The sequence below is a fragment of the Onychostruthus taczanowskii genome, unplaced genomic scaffold (assembly GCF_017590055.1).
Source record: "Onychostruthus taczanowskii isolate IOZ18803 unplaced genomic scaffold, ASM1759005v1 scaffold3, whole genome shotgun sequence".
In the NCBI taxonomy this organism is placed as follows: Eukaryota; Metazoa; Chordata; class Aves; order Passeriformes; family Passeridae; genus Onychostruthus; species Onychostruthus taczanowskii.
Window position 1 is genome coordinate 2383787 of NW_024500349.1, and position 14643 is coordinate 2398429.

The 14643-nt window shown below is 39.4% G+C and overlaps 1 protein-coding gene across 1 annotated transcript in view; it reads left to right on the forward strand.

Annotated features, from left to right (window-relative positions):
• Positions 1-14643, forward strand: part of CALCR (calcitonin receptor) — a 155547-nt gene that overhangs the window by 109484 nt on the left and 31420 nt on the right. Inside the window, exons 6-7 of the mRNA XM_041408618.1 lie at positions 3585-3676; positions 8569-8695. Coding sequence (XP_041264552.1) covers positions 3585-3676; positions 8569-8695 — 219 coding nt within the window. The remainder of the gene's footprint in view (positions 1-3584; positions 3677-8568; positions 8696-14643) is intronic.

Below are 14643 nucleotides of genomic sequence, written 5' to 3' on the forward strand. Positions count from 1 at the left end.
ATTGAAAGAGAAGAACTAAATACAAAAACACCAAAAGAAATAAGGAGAGACATATCTGAGAAAAGCTTTAAAAAATTAAGTTAGGGAAGCTCATAAAAATAAATGTATTTCTCAAATGCAAGTGGAGGTCCAGGAAAATCTGATTACAGATTTGTGACAGAATAATTTGTGACTATATGGAACAGTGGAAGGAAAAGATTCAAAAAGTGATTTGATTTGGGATTTGTGTTGGAGGACCTCTTCTTATATAGCCAAAAAGCAGCATGCAGGTAACTCAGCCCAAAGGGCCTTGGACAAGTGTGTTGGACTAGGCAGGAGGTGAATTTTAAGGGTTTTGGCAGCATGACAAACCATCATGGTAAAATGAGGCTCATCTATGTGACAAGACAAGAATAATAGTAACAATAAGAGCTTACAGAGGCATTATGTGGAAACACCATAAATATATAATTTTTCCAGATGTTGGCACATGTAAGGAGGCAAAAAATGTGGTTCTGTTACCTATTACCCATGCCTTCCAGAAAAAGAATTTTGAACATCATTCATGCAGAGAACAGATAGAATAGAAAGGAAAATTGTATGCACATTGTGATTTTTTGAAATGAACATTTTGGAAAATGCACAAAGAATATAATCTTAGAGAAATGCCAAGTTAGATTATGACATTTAAACCAAGTCTTCAGTAAACAGAAATGTGCTTCATTTGTAGACTATTTCCACTTACTTACACATATATACTCACTTTATTGAGTCAAAGGTATTACTTTTAGAGAATTCTCTTCCCTCAAGTGAAGAAATCTAGAGGAAAAAGGAAGAGCATATAAGTTTTCTAAATCCAGGTTAAAAAATCTGAACAAACAAAAATTGTAATGAGTTACCATGTTATATAAGTCTTATGTGTCAAGCAAAGCAGAAATTAGTAAAAGTGCTCATTATTTGTTTGAAGTTCACTGAAAATATCAATATGCTATACTTTGGAGGCAGATCACTGGAAAACTATTATAGACAGTTCTTTCAAATGTAATGATATATGTATGCTTTGTTAGCTGACATTTCAGTCCATTTTGATCTGTCATCACTGTTATATTTTAAGGCTTTTTTAAGCATTTGCCATAGTAAATTTGTAGGATGCAATAAAAAAACAGTTGCTGAGTCCAAAATATACAGTTACTTTAGCACTTGAGAACCGAAAGATAGATAGATAGACAGATAGATAGATAGATAGATAGATAGATAGATAGATAGATAGAATAACCAAGAATCCTCCAGGGTGTACATAAACTTGCATGTAACTATCCTGAGATCTTTCCTACTTGTAGATATTTCAGGCTATATGTTGTATAAAAGATAGGTAGAAAAAAAATGTATTTTTGAATAGGTCATCTGTAAATTAAGTCATAAAAAAACACAGCAATCGTGCAGTATGAAGTGGAACAAATGTCACATGTACACAGGGAAGCCTCTCCCACTACTCTGTATTGGAGAAAGTTGTGTCATCTTCTCCACACTCAGGCCTGTCCTGTCTGGGATTGCTGGTGCTCTCAGAACAGGTCATTAAGCATTTGTGCTCACTAACAATGCAGTGGTTAGTCTTTGTGAAGGAGAACTAGGAGACCTAGGTATTGTCAGTAAATATGAACAGTTTTCCATAGCTTGGTGAAGGGTATTTATACTCAGATCATGTCTCTTCTGCGTGGTCAGATCAGTGTAAATGTGACTCTGGTTTAAATCTGAATCAGGCCACCACCACCTAGGTTAATGAATGCAGAAGCTTATTTGAAAGTTACAAAATGTCTCGAGACCAAATTACGTAAGATGTGCACCTTTACTAAGATGCTTTCTGAATTGTTTTCATATTTGTTTTTGAGGGAAAGTTTAAAATTACTTGGAAGCACCAAAAAGAAGTGAGTGTCAAAACTTCAAGCTACAAAAAGCAATTCATCTAATCACTGAGAAGAGGAAAATTACTCATGCATAGCAAAATAAAAATGAATGAAATAGAGCTGAAAAAAGAATAAACCCAGCAGAGGAATTAAGACGTCCAGTCTTTTTTTTTTTTTTCCCAGACAGGTTGCTGCTATGTCCTTGCTTTTAGAAAGGAGGCAGTGGTGGATAATAAACCCAGCAGAGGAATTAAGACTTCCAGTCTTTTTTTTTCCCAGACAGGTTGCTGCTATGTCCTTGCTTTTAGAAAGGAGGCAGTGGTGAAGCCTGGCATGGCATTTAGCCTCCTTCACTAACTCCTCTGACAGATGGCTTAAGAGCTTGGCTGAGACAAAAGTGTGACCTGTAAATACCTTAACATTCTGATGCCCAGGTGCTGTCCTGCAATTTATTTTACAACTGGCATAAAAGATATGGATCAGCCTCCCTTAGAATTCCCTTAGATTTAGTGAAAGCCTAATTATCTGTCCATGGGTACTGGATTCACAGCACTGTCAGAGCACTGAGTTGCCCAGCACCAAGGTAATGTGCATGAGAATTTTTCTCAGAATGTGCTGTTCTTGTGTGGTGTGCATTGAAGATAATGGTCATATCAGCTGCTGCTTTCATGACTCTGAAGGCCTTGGTCATAAGCTCCCTCTGACTTCTCTCCAAAAAGGAGAATCCCAGCCTTTGTACCCACAGAAACTCAACCTCAGCTATTTTAGGTGCCTTTTTTCACCTTTCCTTGCTCTTCTGTCTTCATGGGATATGGAGACTAGAAGCACACATGCACTTAAGGTTAGTGCTGTACATTTCAAGCACAGGTTTTTGTTCTACCCTCAGTGTCTTTTTTTGTCATAATGATTATTTTGCTGGCTGTTTGGCTAACATTGCACAGTAAATCAATGATTCTGAGAATTGGCTTGGATGACTCCAAGATCTCTTTCCTGAGTTTGGTCTCCAGTCCTAAGTTTAGCATTGTGTAGACAGCATTTAGACCACTTGTCCTCGGTCTATCAGCCCACGTTTTTCCTGTGTTAAAGCTCATATGACATCTTCTTGTTCCTTCAGTTAAATGAGGCCCTTTGTGAGTGCATCACTATTATCTGGAAGTATAACCTGAAAATTTAGAAGTTTTTCTGGATCAGCTCATTGATGAATACATTGAACAAAACCACAGCCCTAATACAAGTCGTGAGGGCAGTTAAATACTGACTCATATCCAAAAGTGACCATTAAACTTCTGATTGCTGTTGTTTAAGCTGCTTTGAACACATAAAAGTTTTCTACCAATCCTGCAGCAACCTCTTTTTTTTTCCTTTTTTTTGGCCTATGTGTGAAAACTTGTCATGGGCACATTAAAAATCTAAATGCATTACGTCTGCTGCACTATCCTAGAGCTTGGGAAAGTTAATGGCACAGTGTGAGCAGAGATCTCACAATCATATCAGGAACAGATATGCATGTGTAAGAAACACTCATCTTTAGATCATGAGTCATGCTATTTAATAGATTGCTGATATTAAATAGGAAAAGAATGTTGGAAAGAAAAAAAATACAAAATAGGAGGTTGATTTTGTAGATTCTTCCTTAATGAGAAAACAAATGAAGTGCCTGCAAATTGTTCATGCTTGGTTTTTCTTTTTGTTAAATTGCAGATGGCGTTCATACTTTATTATATGGCGATCGTTGGCCACGCCTTGTCTATAACATCCCTGTTGATTTCCTTGGCAATTTTCTTCTATTTCAAGTAAGTGTTTCTTACAGACACTCTTCTTCCCTGAGGCACCTCAACCAAAGGAAATCTTGGAAGTTGTCATGGCAGTGAGAAGCAGCTCTTCTGAGGGTCTTTTTATATAATCCTGATAAAGAAATCTGAGCACAGTTTCCTCTCACCAATGGGACCTCTCCCAGTGGAGTGTAGCCGAGACAAAGTTGTTGTGTTTGTCAGGACTGGTGTGAAAAGTGCAGCCCATGGGGAAATGGTGCAGCTGGGGATGCAGTTAGGCCTTTCATTTACCTATTGATATATGTTCCTTAAGAGCATGTCCAGGGCTTGCCAGGAGTCGTGACTGGGGCATGGGGCAATGAGTAGGAGCTCCAAGCTCCTGAAGCACAGGACTACCTGCATCTGAGGCTGAAGGACTGAGCTATTGACCTGAGTAGGTTCTTACAGGACTCAGCCCTAAGAGCCATCTGGCACTAGTGTGCAGCCTGTTATCCTCATTAAAAGAAAAACAGAATGCTGCTGTATCAGAATTTTAAAGGAGACTGATATTCACTGAAAACACTACAGCTACTGTATGGCTGTACAGCTTCACTAGAGCATTTCAATCTTGTTCTTTTTTGCACCTGTCTACTGTCAATTAGATGCCTCTGCCTCAACTGCCAAACAGGAAGAGCAGAAAAAGATCAAGTCCACAACATCCCCACCACCAAGAATAAGACTAGGAAACACAGGAAAACTAAATGGGTGGACTTTTCATAGTTTATAAGATTCTGTAAGATTGCAAACTCCAAAGAGGTGGATCCAAATACAGGCTGTGAATTCTGGTAATTTCCAAAGAGGCAATTTGATGAGTGCCTGTGATAAAACGTCTTAATCAGCTACAGAGATAGCTAGAAACTCTGCCAAATGAACTGATGAATTCCCTTCCCATCTAAGCAGATAAATAGCACAAAACCATAGCCACTGTAATGCTTTGAGAAAACTGGAAAGAGCACAGTTTTATCTGATTTGGAACCCCATTCCCTGGTTTGAGTTCTTTGGGACAGTAAGGACAGGATCTGGTCAAATTAGGTATGCTAAATGGACAAGCAAGATGATTCCTTGCAGCAAGCAAGGCAGGGTCAGCCTGTCTGACTCACTCTGAGCTCTGAGTCATGAACCACGCATGATCTTGACTGGTCCCAGGCTGCACTGAAAGACTGGTCTTTGCAGCAGCCTTCCAGACAGTAAAACACCTCCTCCTCTCTTCCCTCCTCCGCTTCTCCTTCCCCTGCCATGACTAAGCCATGACACAAAGGTTACAGAGAGAGAGAGAAAGGAATTAAACCAAAGTGCTTCATAATGGGAAGTCAAAGAGAAAACTAAACTACAGTCATAGGAAAGAGAATGAAGTTATGTGGGAGCGGGGCTCATGTAACCTTCAACTGTTTTCTATCATCTGGCTATGACAGCAATAAATTATTTGACCTTCAGCTGAAGGGAAGCTGTCAATCAGACAGTCCATCAGATAGCAAGAGATTATTTCAGGACTGCATAATATCCTTTGACTTTAGAGGCAGCTTTCAGGGATTGCAGTTTCCCACATATAAGTTTTCACTGGCAGAGATTTATTTTCAGTTCGCTTTTGGGTATCAAGATTCGTAATGATCTGGAATCACAGATGTTGCAGTACTTTCAGAAGGGAATAATGAATCAGTATTGATGAGCATCACTAAGTAATGCTAACACATAACAGGAGAGAGTATTAATAAAGTAGAATGTCTAACTGCTTCATGCATCGTCACTTTATTGCAAGATTTCTACAATCACAGAGTGAGACCCCATTATCTTAGTTAATAAAACACAAAGAGGTACCCCTACCTCCAAATCACTACCAAACAAATTATTAAAGACATTTGTATAAAGACAGATGGGGAGTAAAACAAATCTATATTTGCCAGAATAATAGATGGTGTGTTATGAATGCACCTGCAGTCTAATTGCTGCCAAGGCTTTTAAAAGGAGTTGAAGGGTAATGGATGGAAGAACATTCTGTGAAATTTTTGGGGAGTTTTCCCTAGGTGCAAGGGAGGACATGGTATAAAGCATGAAAATAATTTGATAACTAAACAATGGGGGAGGAGAGCAAAATAAGTGTAGAGGCATGAAAATCAATATTCTCAGTATTTATACATGAGAAAAATGACAGATTCACAGAGCAGTTCTATGAGGAAAACATTCTAATTGTAAGAGGGAAGTAGAGATAGGAACAGTAAAACAAGGGTGACTGTGAGTAGGTAAGAGAACCTGTCTGAAAAAGGGAATGTAGGAGACAGAATCAATGTGAAACACAGGGGGCACACAGAAAACATAGGAGACTCTGACATTCTAAAGAGACAATGGATAGAGGCTTGGAGACACAAAAGCTCACTGGCTTAGTTATGCCTTTTTGCATACTGATTTATTAGAATCACACAGAATCACAGAATAAATTGAGTTGGAAGGGGCCCTCAGGGATCATCAAGTCCAGCTCCTGGCCCTGTACAGCACCATCCCCACGAGTCACACCATGCACCCAAGAGTGAAGCAGAGTAGGGAAAATACAGAAAGATGGTGGGGACAATGCCAAGGAGCCTCCAAAAACATCACAAAGGAATGACCAATAACACAGAAAGGGCCAGGAAGAGAGCTAAAAGAGGTCAGAGAAGGAGAAGATTATAAAGGATTATCAAAACCAGCAGAAAGAATAAATCAAGTAAAGGTTTGGTTCGACTTTCTCCTCTTGGTGTGGACCATGTCAGGCAGGTGTTAATGCCATTGTGATGGTAAACACTGAAGGTCAAATTAGAGAGAGTATGGAAATAAACGCTAATGCTACAGGTGGATCTTTAACATGAGAGCTGTAATCAAGGAAAAAGGGGAATACTGAGGGAAAAGGAGGAGAAAACAAAGAGAGGAAGGCAGGCAGGGAAAGGAGGCTGAACAGCACACAAAGACACACGTGCTGAAGGGCAGTCTGATTGAATAGGTGAATAAAACTGCCAAAAGTCAAGTAGAGCAGTGAGGAAGGACAGGAATGGGAGTTAAGACACACCTACCTGGCTGAGATTATTACAAAAGACTCCCTGTATCAGAAAACACAGAGAAAGGCACCTCGAGAGACAAGGGTCTGCATTTCTGTGGCCAGGAGCTGAAGAGATTGTTTCCAGTAATAAGGAATTTTTTATTTTTTGGGAACAGCACTGATGTCACACCAATCTTGTTCCCAGGGTTGCAAAAGAAAGGCTGTTATAAGCATGTCATAGTGTCCCCAGAAAAGTGGGGTTAAGAGGCATAGTGAAAGTCTTGTGATGGAGTAGGGGGAGAAAGGAAGACTCAGGACTGAACAAATATCACCAAGGGCTTAGGAGCAGAAAAGGAACGTCAGGCTAGATTTGTGATGGGGACAAATAGGTGGAGTAAGTACAAGAACAGCTCCAAAGAATGGTCTATTTTTTCCAAAACCATGTCCTGCAGTGACTCAAACTGAAAGTTCATGAACCCAGCCCTGTATCTGGCACTCAGTATTTACCAATAGCTGATGCTAAAGGAGGGCTATAAAATCATGGCCAAGTGTACAGATATACTCTCATTCTTAGCCACCAGGATCTGCATCTCATAGACATCCTAAACCAAAGATGGTGACTTGATAAATAAGGAGGTCTAAAGAAGCGATAAGCATTGCGGGATGCTGATAACCATAACCAGAAAGATGAGCTCAAGCTAAAGGAAGAACTCCATGCAATGGCTTGGAAAGTAGGTGTAAGGAAAACAAAGACTAAATGGCAGGTGACCAAGGGGATAAAGAAGGGAAATAAATCAAGCAAGCAAGCAAAATAAGCAGAAAAGGGTTCATCTGGCTAGATTAGCTCTCTTTTTGAAGAGAGTGCACTCTGCATTGGCCTCCACATGCAGAGGAGAAGAAAGCCACCGCCTGTGCTCCATTCAAGACTGCAAAAGACTCCTAGTGCTGAGCTTACCCCATCAAAACAGCAGTATTTCTTAGCTGTTCTTTACCTAGCAGTTTTGCCTCCTTACTCTCCGTGATCCCTGTACAGCACAGCATTATCTAACAGCTCCATGACTGCCTTTCTGCAATCACCCTCTGCCAGCCTGGTGCTATGCTCTGGGGCATGGAGAGATGCAGGGCCCTTTGCCTCAGGGATGTATGAGGAGGCGACATCAGGATTTGGATCTGAATTAGAAATGGGAGATTGTTCAGGTCTGAAACTGCAGTCATGATTTGGTTTCACAAGAATTCTGAAAATTTATCTTGTGTAGCTCTGCTACCCACAATAGCATCAATCCTACCTTCCCCAAAACCAGTGATTTCAAGAGATTTCTTCTCCTTCTGAGAAGGAAAACAACCTTCTCTGGTTTGGGATCTCACTGGAGTTAGAAATATGCTGGATACCAACCCAAATCCCCCTGTAATTTAAGGAGATTCCTGCCCAAATTCCCATCCTGTCTCACTACTAATTCCTGAAGTAGAAAATAATTTTCATCTGAGTATTTGAGAAATTGAGTCTCCAGGGAACAGTTAATTATAAAGCAGTATTCCTGATATTCATTCCTTGCATCATGCGCATCCAAAAATTCTCAGGGTTCTTCTTTACCACTTAATATCTCAATTACCATGAATTAAAGAAAGGCATCAAGAGCTAAGAATGTAGCTGGATAGGTTTTCACAACATGGTCTAAAAAGCGTGTGGTGCTAAACAGGTGTAAAAACAAACCCAAAAATTTTTCAGAGGTTATGGCCGCAATGCAAGGCATGTATTTTCCAAATATGCCTTGCCAAAAGACATTCTTGAGAGACTGTTGCCAGAAAGAGCTTGTTAAAGTGACATCAGAGGAAAAAAACTAATTTATGACATGTGTTACATATTTTTCAGGAGCCTCAGCTGTCAAAGGATAACACTGCATAAGAATTTGTTCTTTTCCTATGTGCTGAACTCCATGTTTACAATTGCCCACCTCATTGCTGTCGTCCCTAACCCAGGCCTTGTAAAAAGGGATCCTGTAAGTACTGCACGACTCCTCTCCATCCTAACACCCAAGTAAAATCACTATGGCCATGCCAAAACCTAGAATTCCCATTCCTCAGCTAATGATAGCCATCTGGAAAAACACACACAGAGGGTGCAGATTCTGAGAATTTCACTCAAACTTGCTCAGATCTTTCACCAAGCAATAAAAATCTTTGAGTCTTGTACAAGCCCCAGACTTGCTCCAGCCAGCTCATCCATGCAAGTATGTGCCAGACCTCCACTGCTCCCAGCAATAACAACCTCATGATTCCCAACAAAGCCCCTGAGGTGATAGGTGCCTTTGGTGACTGCTTGTCCTTCTTCACAAACCACACACTGGAGAGGGACAGGATGGAAAGAGGGATGGCTTATTTCAATACAACACAGAAAAAGGTCTATTTGCTGTATCTTTTAACTTCGGAGGCAGTAAATCAAAGCATTAGTTGCCTTCTCTTAGGTAACTAATGAGTTAGTTACTGCTCTTAGGTAGTGAAACAAATTGTGTCAGTCCCTCAGCTGATAAATATATATGGCAGACCTCAGTCATCCAGCTCTGATCTTGCTCCCTAACCCAGCCATTGCACTGTGCTCAGCCCCTACAGCAGCCCCAGCCAATGTGATATTAATGCAAATGTGGTAAGTTTCATTTTCACGCTCATCAGCTTGTAGTCTAACAAGATCATTCAATTACAATTCAACCATTTATGGCCTGCCACTAATTTCATTAAAGGAATTAAATATTAGCACCTGATATTATCTGATCACATGTGTGTCTCTCAAATGTGTGCTGATTAAGTAAGTTAATTAAAGCAGAACATATATAGCCTAAAGAAAACATCACCAGTCTCAGAAACCATCTGGAGATTAAAAAATAGAGTAGAAGAATAATTTAAAAATCACATATTTTGTTTCTCCTCATTTCATAGCATCATATGTAGATAGTCTGTGCAAGAGGTACAATGAAAATACACTTGATATTTGAAGATAAAAAGCTGGCAGATGATATCAGGCACCTAAATTGAAGCAAAATCATTACCTCAGGGTTAAGAATTATATTTTCTGACAGCACAAATAAATTATCTGAAACGGTTTAAACTAAGAGTTGAGGGAATGGATTCTGAGAATTTCACTCAAACTTGCTCAGATCTTTCACCAAGCAATAAAAATCTTTGAGTCTTGTACAAGCCCCATACTTGCTCCAGCCAGCTCATCCATGCAAGTATGTGCCAGACCTCCACTGCTCCCAGCAATAACAACCTCATGATTCCCAACAAAGCCCCTGAGGTGATAGGTGCCTTTGGTGACTGCTTGTCCTTCTTCACAAACCACACACTGGAGAGGGACAGGATGGAAAGAGGGATGGCTTATTTCAATACAACACAGAAAAAGGTCTATTTGCTGTATCTTTTAACTTCGGAGGCAGTAAATCAAAGCATTAGTTGCCTTCTCTTAGGTAACTAATGAGTTAGTTACTGCTCTTAGGTAGTGAAACAAATTGTGTCAGTCCCTCAGCTGATAAATATATATGGCAGACCTCAGTCATCCAGCTCTGATCTTGCTCCCTAACCCAGCCATTGCACTGTGCTCAGCCCCTACAGCAGCCCCAGCCAATGTGATAATGCAAACGTGGTAAGTTTCATTTTCACGCTCATCAGCTTGTAGTCTAACAAGATCATTCAATTACAATTCAACCATTTATGGCCTGCCACTAATTTCATTAAAGGAATTAAATATTAGCACCTGATATTATCTGATCACATGTGTGTCTCTCAAATGTGTGCTGATTAAGTAAGTTAATTAAAGCAGAACATATATAGCCTAAAGAAAACATCACCAGTCTCAGAAACCATCTGGAGATTAAAAAATAGAGTAGAAGAATAATTTAAAAATCACATATTTTGTTTCTCCTCATTTCATAGCATCATATGTAGATAGTCTGTGCAAGAGGTACAATGAAAATACACTTGATATTTGAAGATAAAAAGCTGGCAGATGATATCAGGCACCTAAATTGAAGCAAAATCATTACCTCAGGGTTAAGAATTATATTTTCTGACAGCACAAATAAATTATCTGAAACGGTTTAAACTAAGAGTTGAGGGAATGGGAAGGAGTCTTGTGTTTTAAGATTTCATTTTAAAACTATTGTCTAACAAAATTATTTGTCTAACAAAAGATACTATCTAGTATATTTTGGCCTGATCTTTACTGGAAGTGAAGTCTTGACACCAGTGAAGTCAATGGCAAAGCTCTCAGAGGCTCCCACAGAGCCACGTAGCCACAGAACGGGTTCCAGGGCACTGAGCATCACACAATGTTATCCCCAGCCTCCATTACTATGGCACAAACAATATAAAAGTGACCCAGTGGCTGTCTTTGGAGACCATGGAGTCCCAGAGTGGTGCAGAGGTTCATGTACCACACTCAGCTCTCAGGACTCTGCTCAGAATATGAACAGGAGCCTAAATGCTCAGTATAGTTATGGAAATGACCCAAACATTGTCCTGTTAACAAAATTGGCTGCAGTTATTGGCTAAGCAGATGCTTTGATGAGCAAAGCCATTGCTTTGCAATTTCTTCTTCCAAACCAAATTTGCATGTCTTTGACCCAGCAGTAAAAGGCTGTCTACAGCCAAGGTACAAAACTTGGGGCGAGAAGATGTGGGGCCTCTTATTTTTGTCCCACCACTGATTATGGGAGGACGGTATACTCAGTGCTTGATCTTGCCTCACAGTCTAGATTTCCCTCCCAAAAGAACAAAAAAAAGACTAAAAAGAAGTTGAGATGACCTGCTAATATGTTCAAAGTCTCCCAGACTTACTAGAAAATATATTCTGTTACCTTAGTAACATAATAAATTTTTAAGTTTGTGATTGAGAAAGAAGACTAACAGACAGGACCACATTTTTAACATATGATGAAATTACAGAAAATCTCTATATAGAGTATATGAAGACTTAGAGGATTTATGTTTAAAATGCTAAAAAAAAATTACAAAAAATTCCCATAATATTTTTATGCCTAATTATCAGAGCAAAAGATACCTATTATCAGAGCAAATGAAAGCTTTACATCTTGGGTGTTTTCTACTCCTACTGCACCCTCTGCTTTAATAAGTCCATTTGAAGATTACGGCTTCTGACTTCCTCTAGTTTGCTGCTCTTATCCACTTTCTACATGCACATCTTTGGAGCTTCACAGGCTCATGTATGTATGGCTCTCACCTTTTGTATATACAGAAATACTGAAATGTGTAGACTGAATTTCGAGCAGTCGTGGACCACTCAGATAACAGCCATATACTGAGATGAAGTTGCTGGTATTTATTCTGCAAAATAATAAATGTGTTTCCAACCCCAATAGTTCCTGCTTTTTTTTTTTCCTACCTAAAATTTCACAATAGTTTTTAAATGTGAAATGCCATGGGAAAATACTTTCAGTGATTCATAATTTATGAGGATATCATCAAATCCATATAATTTTGAAAGAAGAAAGAACAATCTCTTAAATAACAAGGAGAAGAGTCAGGAGGAGCAAGAGAGGAAATTCCTTCCTAAATCCAAGACAGCCCCATTCTCCCTGTGACCCAGGGAGAAATGACATGAGACAATCCAAAGCATCATTTACTTGAGGACAGTCTGTACCACATCCTTACTCACATTGCTGCTAAGAGTTAAATCCTTTGATGATCATTCTGCTCATGTAAAATGGTAAGTCAAGCCACTTTTACAATAATCTTAACTTGTTTATTTACTTCACGTTTTCTGGTTTTACAATTTTCTCTCTCTCTGTTTCTCTTTCTGTCAGATTTATCTGGATCTGAAACCATGGAAAAGAAGGATCTGAGTCCAGGTGGCCATACAAGAAATGAAGAAGCAATGGACAAGGTTCAAAGTCATTTTAACAAAAATAAACAGGACACGTGTATGAACACTTATTTACACATACTGAAAATTTTCACTGCTTTGTCTGAACTGGGAACTGCATTAATTATGCTGTTACTGGAACTACAGTCATAGGAAGAGATATGATTTATCACCTTCCCAAATGAGACTGACCCGCAGTAGAAGGGTGATCCATGGACAGCACATTATGTTCTCCATTAAAATCTCCAGAAATATAAATAAAACTCTTGTTGCCAAATCTCTCAATATAGCCTTATGCATTAGATCTGTATTTTTCATTTTCTGTATTCCACAGGAGTAATCATTTTAATACTCATACTGATGCAAGTAAAAGGAATCGACAGCTAATGCCTGAAGGGGCAGCTTTGCCAATGAGAAACTGAGCAATGCTCCATGGGCATCATATAAATATGCTTTTAGGTGGGGCTAAGTTTGGTCACAAATTATGTCTCAGTAATTAGAACCTCTTCCACAAAGGCAGAGATCTTACAGGTATTTTTTTTTTAGAGATCCTACTGTATTTTTTTTTCACATTCTAGTAGAAATATCTGTCCTCTTCTTTCTGCAGGTTCTTCTGTAGCCTCTTCACCTGCCATTGTATGGTGTAAAAGTTTATACTTTGATTGCAGTTTTATAGAGGCTACAGCAAAGGCCAGCATTCCACTAGTAGTTCCTAGGAGCCCTGTGTGGGGTCTCATGCTTGGCCACATTATGTCAGAGAGTAAGGACACAGCATCCATTCAGGCACATCCCAATCCCACTGCCAAGTCCCATCTCATTGCCATACAGTTTCTTTAGGCCTTAATGTATAAACAATCTGTTCACCCTCTTATATGGGTTCGGTAGCAGACCTGGTATGGATGAAACCAAAGCAATCCGTGTTTAATTACATGCAGCATGATTTCATTTCCTCCTGGCAGCATCTGTAACTAATTCAGCCCTTGAACATGAGGGATGAGAGGATGGAGGCTGTTTTTCCCTCCTTGTATAGATGTAGATATATTTTAAAGATCTTGAGCTAGTTTCCACCCTAGCTGATGGTGCAACATGCACTCTCTGGCAGGAGCACATCATCCCTTTCCCTTTGCAAGCATTTCACTAAGTTTGCTGACACTGTGAGCATGAGGTGGGATGACAAGGGACACTTGGTTATCTGTACTGCCCAAAACCCATCTCCTGGAACAAGCAAGCCTTCTAAGCACCAAGATCTTCTGAGCATCTTACTGCTTTCAGCATTATTAGTTAGACCAAGAGAGCATGAAGGCTGGTGCCCACTAATATTAAAGTTTTAAAGCAAAGCTTTAAATAGTAAAAATTCTAGCTTCGTTGTGGACACAAGAACACTATAAATAATCTCTCCATTAACAAATTAAAGTGAAAACTACTACTGCCCAATCGTGTTAGGTCTTCCTCCCTACCACAATTACAGCATAATAGTAGAAATCAAACACTGAGCTGTGTGGAGAGATGACAAGTGTAAAAGAATAGTTACTGTGATTTATGGGGTTCCAATATTGGTATTCCCCTGTTCCAAAAGGAATAGAGAGGCAATGTAAGACAAGAAAGCAAAGGAGATTTTGCGGCATTTTGGGAAGAGTGTCAATTTGTGTATTTTTTACCATACAAATGTTATTTTCTAACCTCTTCTTGCTTTCATTTCCTGCTGATCTAGCCTGGCAGAGCATGGGGGGTTTAAAACATCTTTTTAACAAATGTGGGTCTCATAAATTATATCAGTGAGAACAAATGGCAAAACTGCTTCTCCCTGTGACTTTTTTTCCTTAGTTGTTCCAGCAGATCTCCCTAGAAACAGCAACACTGGAGATCCACAAGGAAAGGGGGACTTCCATCTTCTGAGTTGTTTCATGTATTATATTTGGGGTAGAGCTTCAGGAGGTGCAATTCTTGTTAAACAATTTGATTCTTTTTTTCATGTGACTATTTCCACAAATTTCTGTCACTGTCAAAGCATCTCTGAAGACTTTTATCCGAGTAAATCTATTCCTCCTCCATCCTGCTTCCATTAGGTTATTT